At 36.1% G+C, this 15,534-nt stretch overlaps 1 protein-coding gene across 1 annotated transcript in view; it reads right to left on the bottom strand.

Annotated features, from left to right (window-relative positions):
* LOC135744143 (MAM and LDL-receptor class A domain-containing protein 1) overlaps positions 1-15,078 on the bottom strand; it is a 39,810-nt gene extending 24,732 nt beyond the window's left edge. The window contains exons 1-9 of the mRNA XM_065262109.2: positions 14,926-15,078; positions 14,760-14,800; positions 12,079-12,165; positions 10,755-11,002; positions 9,139-9,220; positions 8,706-9,049; positions 7,854-8,409; positions 4,110-4,306; positions 3,594-3,974 (exon numbers count right to left, since the gene is read on the bottom strand). Of these exons, the coding sequence (XP_065118181.2) occupies positions 3,594-3,974; positions 4,110-4,306; positions 7,854-8,409; positions 8,706-9,049; positions 9,139-9,220; positions 10,755-11,002; positions 12,079-12,165; positions 14,760-14,800; positions 14,926-15,002 (2,013 nt within the window). The 5' untranslated portion in view covers positions 15,003-15,078. The remainder of the gene's footprint in view (positions 1-3,593; positions 3,975-4,109; positions 4,307-7,853; positions 8,410-8,705; positions 9,050-9,138; positions 9,221-10,754; positions 11,003-12,078; positions 12,166-14,759; positions 14,801-14,925) is intronic.
* Positions 15,079-15,534: the final 456 nt, after the last annotated feature.

Here is a 15,534-nt window from a genome sequence, read left to right as displayed (position 1 = left end):
CAATTGCAGGCACATTCAGGAGCCCTATGATGACAAAAGTAAAGGAAAGATTGTTGAATGAGATCGTTAAATTTAGCGAGTACCGATTGAGTCATTTAATGCGATGATTGACCAATACCGATCTGCGGTTGATCGATCGGAGCATCCCTACTGTGAACTATGTAGTACTGAATTGTTGACACCGCTTAACAGTTTTTCCACATTTCTGTTTTCACGAATATTGGTGCGGGACTTAAACCGTGGTACGATGATGCACTGGAGCCACCTAGCATGGCCCCTGCCTCATTACAATTGCTATAATCGCGAGCCTCCATGCAGGCTGCAGCGGTATTTGAAAGTTAAAGAGACGTTAGCTCTTTCGGGTGCAGAGGGTCGCGGGTGCAGAGGGTCGACACATCCCTGCATTTAAGAGCGGGTTACCCTGCCCGTAATTTGATAACTTATTTATTTACTTTCCGGTTTTTTAAATCATTCAAATTTTTCTGTGTGGTTAATAGCACATTTTTGACTGTGCTGTGACAAAATCCAGTTATTTAAAAATGAAGAAGGTGAGACTTAAACTTAAAGGTGCTCTAATCGAATTTCCGTGTTTTATGCCATAAACATTTTTTGTTTTATAGAGTAGTCATCTCCTCACTATCTACTAGCTGCCTGTCCTCTGAACACACATGTCCCCTGAACACACGGAAAAAACGCGGTCAGAAAACTGCAACAAAAACAAAGTGGTCAAACCTACCTCCACGAAACATAACAAAGTGTTCCAGCCAATAAAGACAAGAAGGATTTAGGAGTGGGGGCTGGGCACGTTCATGACTCTTTCAGAAAGCGAGGAGTTAGCTACGCTCCGTTTTGTTTGACAACACTTCGAACGTCAACAAGAGGTGACGTCACACAGATTCGCTTAGAGCGCCTTAAGTTTGACTACAAATATTCTGTTTATATTAGCAGAGTTTATTTGAGCTTTTATTTTGATATATGGACACTGGAACTGTGATGTTTGTACACATTACGAGTCTTTATTTCATTTGATTTAAATTTATATACCACAGTTTTATTGTGTGTTTTTCTTATCAGTGTTTGGATTAGCTGTATTATCCAAAATTGTAGCATCCAATTTTTTTTTATCAAAGTCCGGTTTGTACAGCACTATGCTCAACAACTGTTGTAATAATATGTGGTCTAGAAATAAAGTGAACATTAAACAAAACTAGATAAGGAATTATATTTTTGATAATGTTAATCCCAAAGCATTATTACTCATGACCGGAGGCTTTTATCTGTCAAAATGCAAAGTAGGCCAACAACAGTATCAATCATCAATTAGATGGCAGATTTGTTGATCTCTCGTATATGGGAAGGGCCTGTGTTATATTGCTGATAAGAACTAAAGAGTATTTAGGTCAAATAGGTGTATCTGAAGCCATTCCCTCTCAAAAAAATACAGTATTGTTTGTCCGATTAGAAGTATACAGTAAGTCATTTTCAGGGCTCCTCAAATGTTATCAATGAGTAATAATGCTGAATGTTATAGGGAAACACATTTCTCATTATGTTCTTGTAAAAGTCTCAAATTTCACTCACTGTAAACACAGATTATAGGTCATACATTTTGGATGGCAGCTCTTGCACACACACACACACACACACACACACACACGTTTAAAAATGATGGGAAGTGCCACGTGGGAAACAAATAATTTACACTGACCTAATTATGTGCCAGCAACTGGCAATAAAAATCTGCTAAATGTTAACTACATCTTCTGTATTTTGAGTAATAAAACCGAAATGAAATGGTTATAGACTCTCAGTAATCACCAAACTCCTGTGCATTTAACTCTTTCACCACATTTACATGCATTATTCAATTATGATAAGATTTAGGCAACATTATAACATTACACTTCTTACCCTAATGAAAACACAATACTTCCATCAAAACAATGCAATTACATTCATAATTGCACCAATCATAATTGTTAGGGATGTGGCTAGAATGTCTGTGCCAATACTGATTTTTGATTACTTGAAATGGCATCTTAGGTCATCCTATGTCAATCCTAGAAGTGTACAAACTGCAATTCGGTTGTCATTGACTATATGTACATGAACAACGATAATGTGATTTATTTGCAATAATCAGTGTAAGGACTTAATCGCAGTAAGATGTATGCATGACTCCAGCAAACCTCTTCATACCTGTTTACCTGTTTTTATTTTTCTGATTATTCACTAACAATTGTGGTACTTTTTCACATAGCCCAATGCACAGCACATACTATGTACTCAGATATACTGTGGGTGCGTTACTGTCCAATGTTTAAATTTACTTAAATGATAAACACGTTCCTATGGATGTATTTATTTATTCAATGCCGTTATGAAGACAGAAATATTACGACAATGACAGCTGTAACCATTTTATACACTGCTGTCTTGTTTTTGCGCTGTTTCTGAATGAAAGCAATGTCGTGTTTGCCGAGTTCAGGGAAAACTTATTTCAAGTTTACTACGAATTTGCACGTAAAGGTGCATGACAAAACGCACTTCAGTTAATGCGGTGCAGATATGATGAAAGTGTTTACATGGCTGTGTACATACACCACATGTTTTATGATTATTCTTCCTGTGATGAGCTTAATCACATATTATGGTTGAAGTGTTGTGTTTGCATGAGATGAGGTGTAATCCCAACAATTTCAAATTCTTTGAACAATCAGCTGATGTCAGATGGTGGGAAAAATAGGTTTATCTGCCGATATATAATTCCTAATAATTATCCTTAAAATACATGTGGAGTATGCTGATTTTAATCACAACAAGCAGACATGTAAACGCTTTAATTGACCTTTGCTAAGCCCCACCCTTTCAACGCAGATGAGCCAATGGCAGTTGAGTATCAGTTGCAATGGAACCGGAACTCGGACAACTGCAGGTTTAGTGCCTAAGGAAAGCATTGTAAGATCATAAGCTTAGCTTACATAATTTTTTTTTTGCGAAAATAGTAACCCAATGTGCCCTGGGTACTTGTAACCATAGATATGTATAATAAAGGCTAGATTTATACCGCGGAGTCTTACTCCGATTAATTCCTTAGTACTATGATTATTGGAAATAATCACATTATTGGTGTGAATGTAAAGGTAGCCATTGATGGTCTGTATCATCAATTAGGTCAGAAAGTATTTCAGTGATAGCTTCTTCAAACAGGATCCAAAAGTCACACCTGCAGAGTGAGTCTGAATTAACAAATGCCAACAAGCCTTTGAACACAATGGATCATTAAACTCTGATGCCGGTCCCTTAAAACCCCATGTTCTCAGACTATCAGTCCATGTTCTTGTTAGAATTAATGCATTTGTAAATATCTGGGCTGTAAACTAAAGAAATTGGTTGGATGCCATGTCAGAGTGACCCGAGAACTGAACAGGGAGGGTAACAATTTTAACACACAACTTCAGACTGTTCTAGGTTGAATCAACCCTGTTGTAGATAAAAGATATTAGCCAGGCTATTATAGTCTTGGGGCTTGTCTTTTTCAACCACCCAGAACTTCTTAGCAACCATCAAGCAAAGCATTTAAAAACACTTACGTGAACCAACTTGTTTTTTCTTATGGTGAGGTGGAAGCCTTCCATGTCAAGAGCTATCGAGTTAAGAGATGATGTCGCAGAGTTTTCTTGCCCTTCATTTCTTGCGGTTATAGTGAACTGGGTGACGGTAGGCCCACATGTCTTTGCTATTGTGTAGTTGCAGGTTCCCCAGAAAGAGTAGGCCTTGCCATCGAAGGTGATGTAATGGGGGTCACCGTAGACCCTACAGGTCACAGGGTTGGAGGGAAAGCAGCCCACGACTCCATCTTTAACCGTGCAGACTTCATCAGGCAGGCAGGCGACGGGTGAACAGCGAATGTTCCCGTTACCTAAACACTCGCACAATCTCTCACAGTTAGCCTCCATATATGTCTCTCTGATCTGAAGTGGACACAGAGGAAAACGTTAAGACATCCTTAAAATAATGATAGCATGATAGTATTACAATATCGCAGTGGAAATTATAGTGTATAATGATTTGTACATTTATATTTTAATTGATCTAAGCCGTCTTACCGCATAATGCTGTTCGTTTACCCAGCATCCACAGTCCTCAATCGGCACACATGTTCCTCCACTGAACAAGAAGCCATCGTCACACTCACAGCGTTCCTCACATATCCCACAACCCCCTGCAGTATCCAGACTGGAGCAGGTGTCATGACAGCCGTTGGCACAGGCATTATAGTGGCTTTGAGGTCCACACACCAGAGCTACAACAGAAACCAGGGAAATCAAACTGCATTAAATATCTGTTAGACAATGCCTTTGTGGTTTCCCTTCACAGAATTTACAGGTCATACATGAAGAATAATAAGTGACCTAGAGGCTGTTTAGATGTCAATATTTTTAACCGAAGACTGTAACGTTTCTTTACACGAGAACAGTGTTTTTGGGTTAAAAATACAAATCTGTTAAAACAGTGACGCGCAAGAGCGAATTCAATCTAAAAGCAGTCTAGACAATAACCAGGGCCCGGTTCCCCAAAACGTTCTTATCGCTAAGTAGTTCTTAACCTATTCCTTAACCTCTCTCTTAACTCTATGGCACGGTTCCCAAAACGTTCGTACGCTAAGTATATCTTCTGTAAGTCACACTTTCGTAAGGTTGGTCTGGACCATTCGTAAGCTCTCTCTTAGCGTTGTTTGAAGGCAAAACGCTATCGCCGCAGTCTTTAGAAATCAGCGCAGCGCAGTACAAGTCAAACTATGGTATGGTGACAATGATTTTATGATATGGACATTTTTAAGACTTATAATAAAATTTTTTAAGACTTATAACAAAAAGTTTGCAATGGATACAGGACTATTTATGCAGACTTTATTTGGTATCAGAACTAATGAATCAAAGACGGCGCCGGTGTTTGTTCCTCATTGAAGTCTGTTCCCTCTATGTTAATAGCGTTTTCATCACGTTACATTTATAATTTATTTAGAAAGATTAAAGATTTCAATTGGTTATACTAAAAAGCAATAATATCATATATTCTATTATACAATTTATTAAATATTACATATTTGACAGTTTTATGTCTTTTAACATATAGCCTGCATGTCTTTTTCCGTTTTTCTCTCTTCACTGTTTGTTTTAAAACTGTTATGTTTCCATACATTATAAATATATATTATACATATAATATGATTCATACTGTAAAAATAATCTCAGTAGCCATTAAAACTTTCAATGTATATAAAGAATAAATGTATAATGTGATAAAAACGCTATAAAAACACTGCACTAAAGGTAAAAAAGGGGGACAAACTTCCCCGTAACACCGGTAACCCCGTAACCGTTTAGTCCATGGCAATTTTTTTTATTAGGCAACACTTAAAACCTTTTGACAATTTGCCTGACGTGGCTAAATAAAAAAAATTGCCTCCCAAGACAACCCATTATGGAGCTGGTGGATCTTCTCAGACCATATTCTCTATCTAACTCTCTCTGTTTATTGTAGATAGGTTGTTTTTTATTGAAAACATTAGTGGCAAGCAATACCGCATTAAACAGAGGTACTACAGCTGCTTGCCAAGTAATTCTGATTGTAAAGTACCTTACCTTTAGTATAAAAGTGTATTATATAATTTTTTTAAGTCGTTAAACCCACATCAATAAGCGGCACAAGTGGCACAACGGAATAAGCAGGGTGGATGATTAGCGAGGGATACCCGGTTCGTCTACCCGTATTACTGACAATTTGATAATTTAATTAATAGTCTATATTTTACAGATAACTAAACTATGTTAAAATAAATGTTACTGGAATAATTTGAGTAATGTTCCATTTGTATAGAACGTGTTGTCGTTCTTAACGCTGTAATGCACCTTCACGTGAAGTGGAAAATCGATCCCTGAGAGATCGATTGCAAATAATTCAGCACCTTCACTTGGGACAGCGTCATTGTTACGTCGTTCTTAGAGGCAGCGTGTTAAGAAGCTTCCTAAGAGACACTTCGGGGAACACACTTAGGAACACAAACAACTTTGGTAAGATATATCTTTTTGAGTCTTCTTAGCGCGCTAAGAGTGAACGTTATCGGGGAACCGGGCCCAGAACAATAATGGGGAGCTTCAGAACTGTCTTTGTGCTATTTAAGTTTACAAAATTTGTCTTTGTCACGATTGTTTGTATTTATTGCTCTGTAGACAAATGCATATCTCCTAGTATTTCTTTACAAGGTAAAATCACAATCTTCTGGCCTGGCACACACAATACAGCATTTTTTGACGTTTTTGCAGATACATGAAAACGCGTATCATTTTGACAATGTTGTTGTGTGTATGTGATGATTTTATTTTATTAAATGCAACAGAATACGTTTTTCTTAGTTTTTACCAGGGCCCTAAGTACAGGGAGGAGAGAGGGTAAGGGATCGGCAAATGACCACGAGCCGGAAATCCAAAGCACCACATGTTGGAGCACTGCCACTACACCATGGGCTCCGACTTATTTAACCTTTTTATTAAGCAAGTGTTGCAATAGGCTACACGTGTCAAAGGGCCTTCGAAGTGCCTAACAAACACATCGGCCCAGCAGCATTTTAATTATACAATATTTTTTTTAAGTGGGTTATCTTGTTTTTTAATAAAAAAATGAAAATCATAATTGCACAGCTATAGATTTTACTACATTGTTGTCATGTAGACATAGCTTGAAAAAAGCTTTAAAAAAAACACTTTTTTTAGTAATTTCTTAAAAAGTAGCAGTTTTGTAGATTAGAGACTTCAGTTGGGCAGCAACGATATTTTCCTTGTGTTTTGTACCGTCATGTGGATTGAAAATCCATATTAAAATCATATGCAGATTACATTATGCAAATTAAAACTAGGCATTGCACTCTTCATTATGGTTGTTTTAAAGAGGAGATGAGGTGAAGATACAAATACGCACATTGTTTTGCTACTAGGATTTATAAAGGGAATTTTGCACAGTTATTGATGTACGCAGTTATTGAAAATACTAAACATATACATTTTTTACATCGTTTAAAAAAAATAGTAAAGATTTGTGCTAGATTTGGACCACAAAACCAGTCTTAAAGGTGCTCTAAGCGAATTGACGCGTTTTAGACCATAAAACATTTTTTTGTTAAATACAGCAAACATCTCCTCACTATCTGCTTGCTGCCTGTCCGCTGATCAAACTGTAAAAAAACGCGATCTCTGTAGACAGCCCAGGCTTCACAAACGGCAATAACAACACAGTGGCCAAACCTACAAACAGAAACCATAACAAAGTGTTCCAGCCAATAAACGACAAGAAGGATTTGGGGGTGGGGGTTAGGCGCATTCATGAAAGCACGGAAGGGAGGGGGAGGAGTTAGCTACGCTCCGTCTATTTGAAAACAATTCAAACGTCAACAAAAACTAACGTCTCGCAGATTCGCTTAGAACGCCTTTAAGTCGCACGAGTATATTTGTTGCAATAGCCAAAAATATATTGTGTCAAAATTATTGATTTTTCTTCTATGCCAAAAATCGTTAGGATATTAAGTAAAGCTAATGTTCTATAAAGATCTTTTGTAAATTTCCTACCATAAATATATAAAAAATTAATTTTTGTTAGTAGATGCAGTTGCTAAGGATTTTCTCAATATTTAGATTTTTTTCACTCTCAGATTCCAGATTTTAAAATATTGTCCTATCATTACAAAGCATACATGAATAGAAAGCTTATTTATTCAGCTTTGTGTGTATAAATCTAAATTGGTCCTTGAGGCTGGTTTTGTTGTTCATGGTCACAAATAATTAGCAAATACGTACGACAGAATGTTGAGTTCCTCCAGGCAGAAACCGTGATCCCGGCTTTATTGCATGCATCACTGAAAGTCTGTATGGTATTGCAGAGAGCTTCAGGATCACCTTCAGTTGTACACATATGAAACATGCAGCTTTGGAGAAAGTTGTCTACATTGAGGACTGATGAACACTCTGCGAATGGCCCCTGTCTGGATGTTAGCACTCCACAGTAATGATCGCTGGCATACTCATTGTCTTCCAGCTCTGTACACACTCTTGGTGGGATCGGGTCCTCGCACTCAGCATCAGCCAACCATCTCTCACCCAAAATACGGGCGTCTTCCACCTCTGAGCCGTTTCGGTCCATGAACTCATCCTCTGTCAGCTGGTTAAAGTTTCCGCACATCCCGCAGACTCTGTTGGAATAACTGCTGGGCAGGGTAACCTGAACCGCGCCAGATCCAGTGTACAACACAGACATTTGGAAGTCTGTTTGAAGGGCCACAACATCTCCCTGGGCTTCAATGATGACTCCATTCCCTTTTAGGTGTAACGGGAGATTCATCCAAATACCATTTGCCTGATTTAGACAACAACAGTGTCATGCAGCAACTATCATTTGCAAACAGATTTAGATCTTAACTCAGAACGTCTTCTACCAAATAGTTAAAAGGCCTTGTAAAAGATGTTAGCAAAACTTAGTGGATTATCTAGCATGGCTTTTTAGTAAAACTGGTTGACCAAATAAGTTTAGCATCTTTGGTTCATATTGGCTCAAAATACTGTTGCTAATCCAATTCTCTACCAGTTGAGCTACAGGAACGCAGATTATTTTTAGAAGTGATATCTCATTGACGAATAACGTGAATAGCTTACCATGACTCTACTCCTTTCTCTTCTTAGCATGACCACTCTTAGACCATCCATGATGACGTTCACCTGCTGAACAGAGGCGAAGGGCGAGTCTCCCCTCTTCTCATTTCTCACCTCTACAGAAAACTCTGGAAGTAACCCAGATTTATCGCAGACCCTTGACAAGATGTATGTACAGGGGCCCTCAAAGTGGAAGCTGACGCCATCAAATGTGGTGTAATGTGGATCAGAGGCCACATGGCAGGTGCCAAATCCGGAGTCCTTGGAACAGGTGAGTTGCTGGTCAGTGCAGGTACAGCGAGTAGTTTCATCCGACCAAAATTCAGCCCCTGGCTGGCATTGGATCCCTGTGGATGATTCGGGGGATTTATGAAGTAAACTTGGTTGGTCAGAGAAGTAACAACATTTGTCTTAATCATAAGGGTAGGTCACGTACCACATTGTCCCCTCCGTATTCCAATTCTGTTGAAGGCGGGCTCGTCCTCCTTTTGCAGACCTTTTGATAGCTCAAAAATAACCTGTCAGAGATCAGAGATTAATTCTTAAGACCAAAATGCCATCGTACTAGGTATTCACAATACAACGTTTCTGTGTCGATACCAATATTTAATTACTTTGAATGACATCTACCGATACCAATAGATACCCATAGTTTTCCTTTTTTGTTCTTGTTTCAAGTTATTATGTTTTGATATTCTCATAGTGCAGAGCTTACAAACAGCAATTCTGTTTTAATTGTTATGTAATTCAAAATAATTACACGGTATGAGTTTTGGTGTTTTCTGACCCTTTTGATTGCAAGGATATAATCTTGCCCTGATCATCGGCTGTTTCAAATAATCATCCAATGTCCGATAGTGGAAAACATTATTTACATGCTTTAATATAACTTTAATATTGATTGAATAAGGTCACATCAAAGATTGAAATCATAATAAAATGAATGGGTAAAATCAGACTTTGATGCTCATTATCTCAGAATTTGATTTTAAAACTGTAATATGGTTATTACAGACTGGGTCACATATAAAAAAAAAATGTTTTGTCATAATTGTGCTGCTTTTTCCTCATATATTTAGACATTTGTATCCATTTATAATTGAACTATTGATAGAAAAGGGCTGGATGAATGAAAACAGTATGGATACCTGTCTACTATAGACAGATATATAAACAATATCCAAGTATATAGACAAAATAGTATTGAAATATTTGCCTGCAAACTTAATTTTTAGCAAGTGTAACAAGTAACCCCCTGCCTGTTACAATTAACCCCACCTATGGGGTAAGTTGTAACATTTGCACTTCTGTCACGTTTGGTGTAATTGTCCAAGAATGGTTACTACTAGAAACAAACGTTCATTTGTAGCAGAGATGTGTGTAATTAATCAAACTCAATTTTTTTTAATGAAAAAAAAAGCGTTAGGTTGTGCCCCGCTCTCCCCAAAATAATAATTACACACAATACATATAAATTTATTATGCAAACACAAACTTTTATGTATGCGATTAATCACGATTAATCTTTTAACAGCCCTACATTTAGTTTTTTTCACTCTTGTGCACGTTCAAATCATTATGACTTTTTTGTTGAACACAGGAGGAGGAATTTAAAAGAATGTTGACTTTTTTTTAATCACACACAAAAATGCTGGGTTATTTTTAAACCATTGTTGTGTCAAAAAGGGTGAACCTATAGCCCATTGGGTTGTTTTAACCCATTTTTGTGCATACTGTAATAGAAGTAAATGGTAATTACTAACATAATGCAACAGGTTTTCATTTGCGTTACCCTAAAAAAACTCTTATGGGTTTGAAACAACATGAGTGGAGAAAGCAAAGACCATTTTTTTCAGTAAACTATTCCTTAAATAAACATATGCAGTGTTTTGTTAAGGTGGCAAGCAAGCTTAACATACAGCTCAGAAAGCAAACACAGAATCAACATCGGTGAATTGTACAATAAAATGATCTCAAACATTGAAACATGGTTTGCTGTCTTTTATCAGACAGACACCTCTGTGTCTTTGCTGTTTCTTTTAATCACTGTACCTGTATGCTTTCATCTGGGCGGGCCGTCAAAGGGATGAAGGCTTGTCTCCAGTCTCCATTCACAGTGCTGTCTGAGCTCCAGAGCAATGTCTGCTGAATACCTTCTGCTAGAAAAACTTTGAGCTCAGTACTCTTCTGACTGGGTTTGTAATACCAGAACTCCAGACAGGAGTCAACTGAGATGTTCAGAAGGCCGCTCTTCAAATGAAATGCAGGATGGATGTCTTGAGAGGGAATGTTTTCCCCTGCTTTAAACAGAAAGAAAGTGTTACTGTTATATGGCTTTTCTACCTGTTATAGAACCATAGCTGGAGCAGACGCTTGGCCCTCGCACCATAACAGCTGGCATTACCATTGAAAATTAAGCTTAATGCACTACGACACCAATGATCAGAATCACTTGTTGCTGCATTATATTATATTGTTAGATGTTATATTTTATTACTTTGCCGCTTACGCACAAAAAGGGAGATATGAGAGAAATCTTTGCTTTTGCATTCGAAACTTTATAAATAAAAATAGCTATTATTAACATTAACAAACAGTCAGTTTATGTCCTGTTCTGTACTGTACGTTGGTTTTTGTAAAACATCTTTTTGATTTAAGCATAATATATGCAAATACATACAAATAAACCATATTGGTTGTGTTTTGTTTGGTAACATACTGCTTTTCAGCATATTTTCACTTCTAAACTTCAGCTTTAGCTGTTATTGAATATTTGTTTTAATTATTGGTAGCTTGCAATTGCATTGAACAGTTTTACAAGTTTCACTTATTTACATTTCTTTGGTAAGAAAAGTAGAGAGGAGAAAGAGCTTGTGTCAATGGTCCTTATGAATCCAATATTTTTTCTTTGTAAAAGTTTAGTGCTTTTCTCAAATGTTGTATTCATGTATGAGGTTATATACAGTTTAATATTGATATTGATTTTAGGTAGTGGTTGGATTTGAAAAGCTGCTCAGTTTGCTGGATATATAATCTGTATACAGTAGGTTAATATATACTGTTTACTTTTTGTTGCAAGGATTTGGTCATACTGTAGATTGCTCATAGATTGGCCATAGTTCATAGATCAACCTTGAAATGCACACTGTTGTAAACATTTATGTGCAAAGGCTCTGAACTTTGCTTCACAAAAACATTTTTGAGCTTTGCCACTACGGAAGTGGGAGGTCAAGTTAATTTTAACAAAACTGCTGTGTGCTTTTAAAAACCAATTAACTGTTGTGTTTGACTTGACTGAATGAACTTGTCCGTCTTTAGAGTAAACGGATAAGCAAATAATGCATTGCAGTTACTATCTACAGTTTCATTGTGTTACCTGTTCCCATCTGTGTGCCGAGTTCCTCAGAGGTCCAATCGCAGATTGATGCCAAATCACTGCCAAAATCACATTTTGTGAAATAATCTGCAACACAGGGAAAAAAATTAAAAGGCAAAACAAAAACTAAAGTGGACACTGTAAAAAAATTATCAAGTACTTAGTAGATTTAATAAAATAAAAATTAATTAACGTATTTTTTTATGAAATCTACACATTTTTTGTTGTGAATATTATAATAATCATTCTAAATGAACACATTACTTAATAAATTCAACTTCATTTTAAAATGTTTAATCCACTTAAATTTGTAGGAAGAATAAATTTGTGTACATTTAGTAAGTACATGAATGATTTTTGACATTACTACTTTTGAGTGGATTTGTAGTTTGCATGGGACTGCATTTGGAGAGTACATTTTGAAATGAAATGCCATTTTATGTGTTTTTCACTAAAAATAATGGGTAACGCTTTAGATTACAGCCCGGAAAGTACTGCGTAAGTACAGCGAATTTACAGCATACATTTCTGTAATTATAGTGTACTTATAAAGTACATACATGTAATTTTAAGGGAACAATTTATAATATTTTCGGAAACAAAGGGGTAACAAGTGCCACTTTAATTTACAGCCCGCAGATGTTGTATTTACTCTTTAACTAAGTGAAACAAGGGGGTAACAAGTGCCACTTTAATTTACAGCCCGCAGATTTTGTATTTACTCTGTAACTACGTGAAACAAGGGGGTAACAAGTGCCACTTTAATTTACAGCCCGCAGATTCTGTACTTACTCTGTAACTACGTGAAACAAGGGGGTAAAAATTTTTGACTTAGACTGTAACAACACAAAACAGTAACTACAGAAAATACACTCTTAGAAAGTATGTGTTAATTTTTTACACATCTTTGTGTGTTAAGTTTTTAACACATTATGTGTAATTTTAACACATTATGTATCATTTTGTGTTAAAATATAACACAAGTTGTGTTAAAAGTAACACAAAATGTTTTGTTTCCATAATAACACAGAGATGGGTGGATTTTGGGACAACGCATTTAGTGTGTCGTCCCAGAATCAACACTAATGTGTTGTTTTTAACACATTCGTTCTAAGAGTGTGGTTCTAGTTTTGCTTACTTTGTTTTCACCATAGTTGCCTTGCCTATTTTTAATTTTGCTTGGTGACCCAACAAATTCCTGTACTCTTTTTCTTTCTTAAGGTAAGTAACCTTTATTGAAAATCCTTAATAAATTGTATCGTACTAATAAATAGCATAAACACATTAACTGAATTTCAAGTTTTGTTGTTTAGTAATCTAAAATACTTACTGCATATAATATTTGTATTTTTCCTGGTTGTTACCCCTTTGTTCCCCAAATATTATAAATTGTTCCCTTATAATTACACGTACGTACTTCATAAGTATACTATAATTACAGAAACATACGCTGTAAATTCGCTGTACTTACGCAGTACTTTACTGCATATATTATTTGTATTTTTCCTGGTTGTTACCCCTTTATTCCCCAAATATTATAAATTGTTCCCTTATAATTACACGTACGTACTTCATAAGTAAACAATAATTACAGAAACATACGCTGTAAATTCGCTGTACTTACGTAGTACTTTCCGGGCTGTAATCTAAAGCGTTACCATCTACAGTAAGTTACTGCCAAACAACTGCCAATAATACTGTAATTTCTACAGAATTTGTTTACACTTGCTTATCATATTGTGGTATATAATAATAAAGTTTACTGCTTTTCTTATATAAGTATTAATTATATGGTTTTTTTCAGTTAAAGTAAGTTTTTTCATCTTAAAAGTGTAATGTAAAGTGTAACCAATTTAAGTATTTTTTAAAGTTTTTTTTCACCTTAAACTTTACACTTAAAGTGTTACCAATTTAAGATTTTTTTTAAGTAGATACATTATAATTTTACATGATTTAACATTAATTTCATTACAAAATAAGCCTTAAAAAGTACTTTTTAAAATGTTTATGTGCAACATTGTTACCAACATTTTTTAAAGGGATAATTCTGTCACAATTTTCTCATCCTCATGTTGTTGTAAACCTGTATGAATTTATTCGTCTCTGATGAACACAAAAGAAGATATTTTGAGAAATTATGGTAAACACACAGCCGATAGTGACCATTGACTTCCGTAGTAGGAATAGGAAAATATGATGGAATTTAATGGGTACCATCAACTGTGTGCTTACCATCATTTATCAAAATATCTTCTTCTTCATTTATCACAATACTTTCAAAATATTTTTTCTTCTATGGAAGTCAATGGTCACTATCTGCTGTGTGTTTACCATCATTTCTCAAAATATCTTCTTTTGTGTTCACCAGAAAAAAGAAACTTGTACAGGTTTAGAACAACATGAGGATGAGAAAATTAAGGTGAACTGTCCCTTTAAATAGATATCACATCATTTTTACAGTGTAAGAATTTAATCAACCCATTTGAAACAAACCAAAAACACAGTTCTGTTTTGATTTGTTATAACAGATGTTTGTGTCCTAAGTCAGTGTTGCGAGAAATTGTTCATATTGCTTTGAAACTGTAATATCATGCTTTCTGACAGCTCTGTTTGGCACTGCAGCGTTTTCAATTCTAGGCCCTTTTAAAGAGAAATACTTTTAAAATCAATATAATTCTTACCCGCATTTGACCTCCTATCGGGTAGAGCGAGTGAGACATATCTGCAGAAGAAGAACAGAAAGAGTAACATTAATGAAAGTGCTAAGATACAGTTCACAGAATAACCACTGTGCCACGTTTGTAGACCTGGCACTTTTTAAAGAAGTTGAAAGAGTCGACAACGTACCCAGAATAAGCCTCCGTGTTAAGGGTGCACAAGAAAGTCACTACGCATAGTAACTTCAGGTGCGTGTCTCCTGGCATCGTATTCTGCCAAAGGGTCTCGTTTGTGAGTCCTCTGGTTTTCAGCTTTGCTTGGTCTATGTACCACCTGCTCTTATCTCAGGATTATGAGAAGTGTTTGAATGTGCAGGGTGTTATGAAGGTGATGGATGCACCGTTGACCTTGAGGGGGTGTGGCTTGACGGCAGGGTTGTGATGTATTGTTACGGTAACAGAGAGGCGTTGGACTGCTGATATGGTTTACTGTACTTTATTTTCCATAGTTGTAGTATCACCCAGGCTTTTATTGAAGTCTGTTTGTTGTGTTGTACGTGCAAGACATGGATTCAAACAAGCCAACTTCTAAAAGTGTGAATGCATTAATAAAATATCAAAAAATGTATACATCAATTTATACATTTACCAGATGTTTTAAAATAATAGCAATTGCAAGATTTTTTTCAGAGGAAAGATTTGTCTGCATATGATATTTTGTTTAAAGCAATGCAAGTCCAAAATTTACTTTTGGAGGCCACTGCATATATTGCAGACCTGTGGGGTGAAGTTATTAGAC

The sequence above is a fragment of the Paramisgurnus dabryanus genome, chromosome 6 (assembly GCF_030506205.2).
Source record: "Paramisgurnus dabryanus chromosome 6, PD_genome_1.1, whole genome shotgun sequence".
Classification (NCBI taxonomy): Eukaryota; Metazoa; Chordata; class Actinopteri; order Cypriniformes; family Cobitidae; genus Paramisgurnus; species Paramisgurnus dabryanus.
Note: the sequence above shows the minus strand (reverse complement) of the source record. Positions and strands in the feature narration are given on the sequence as shown.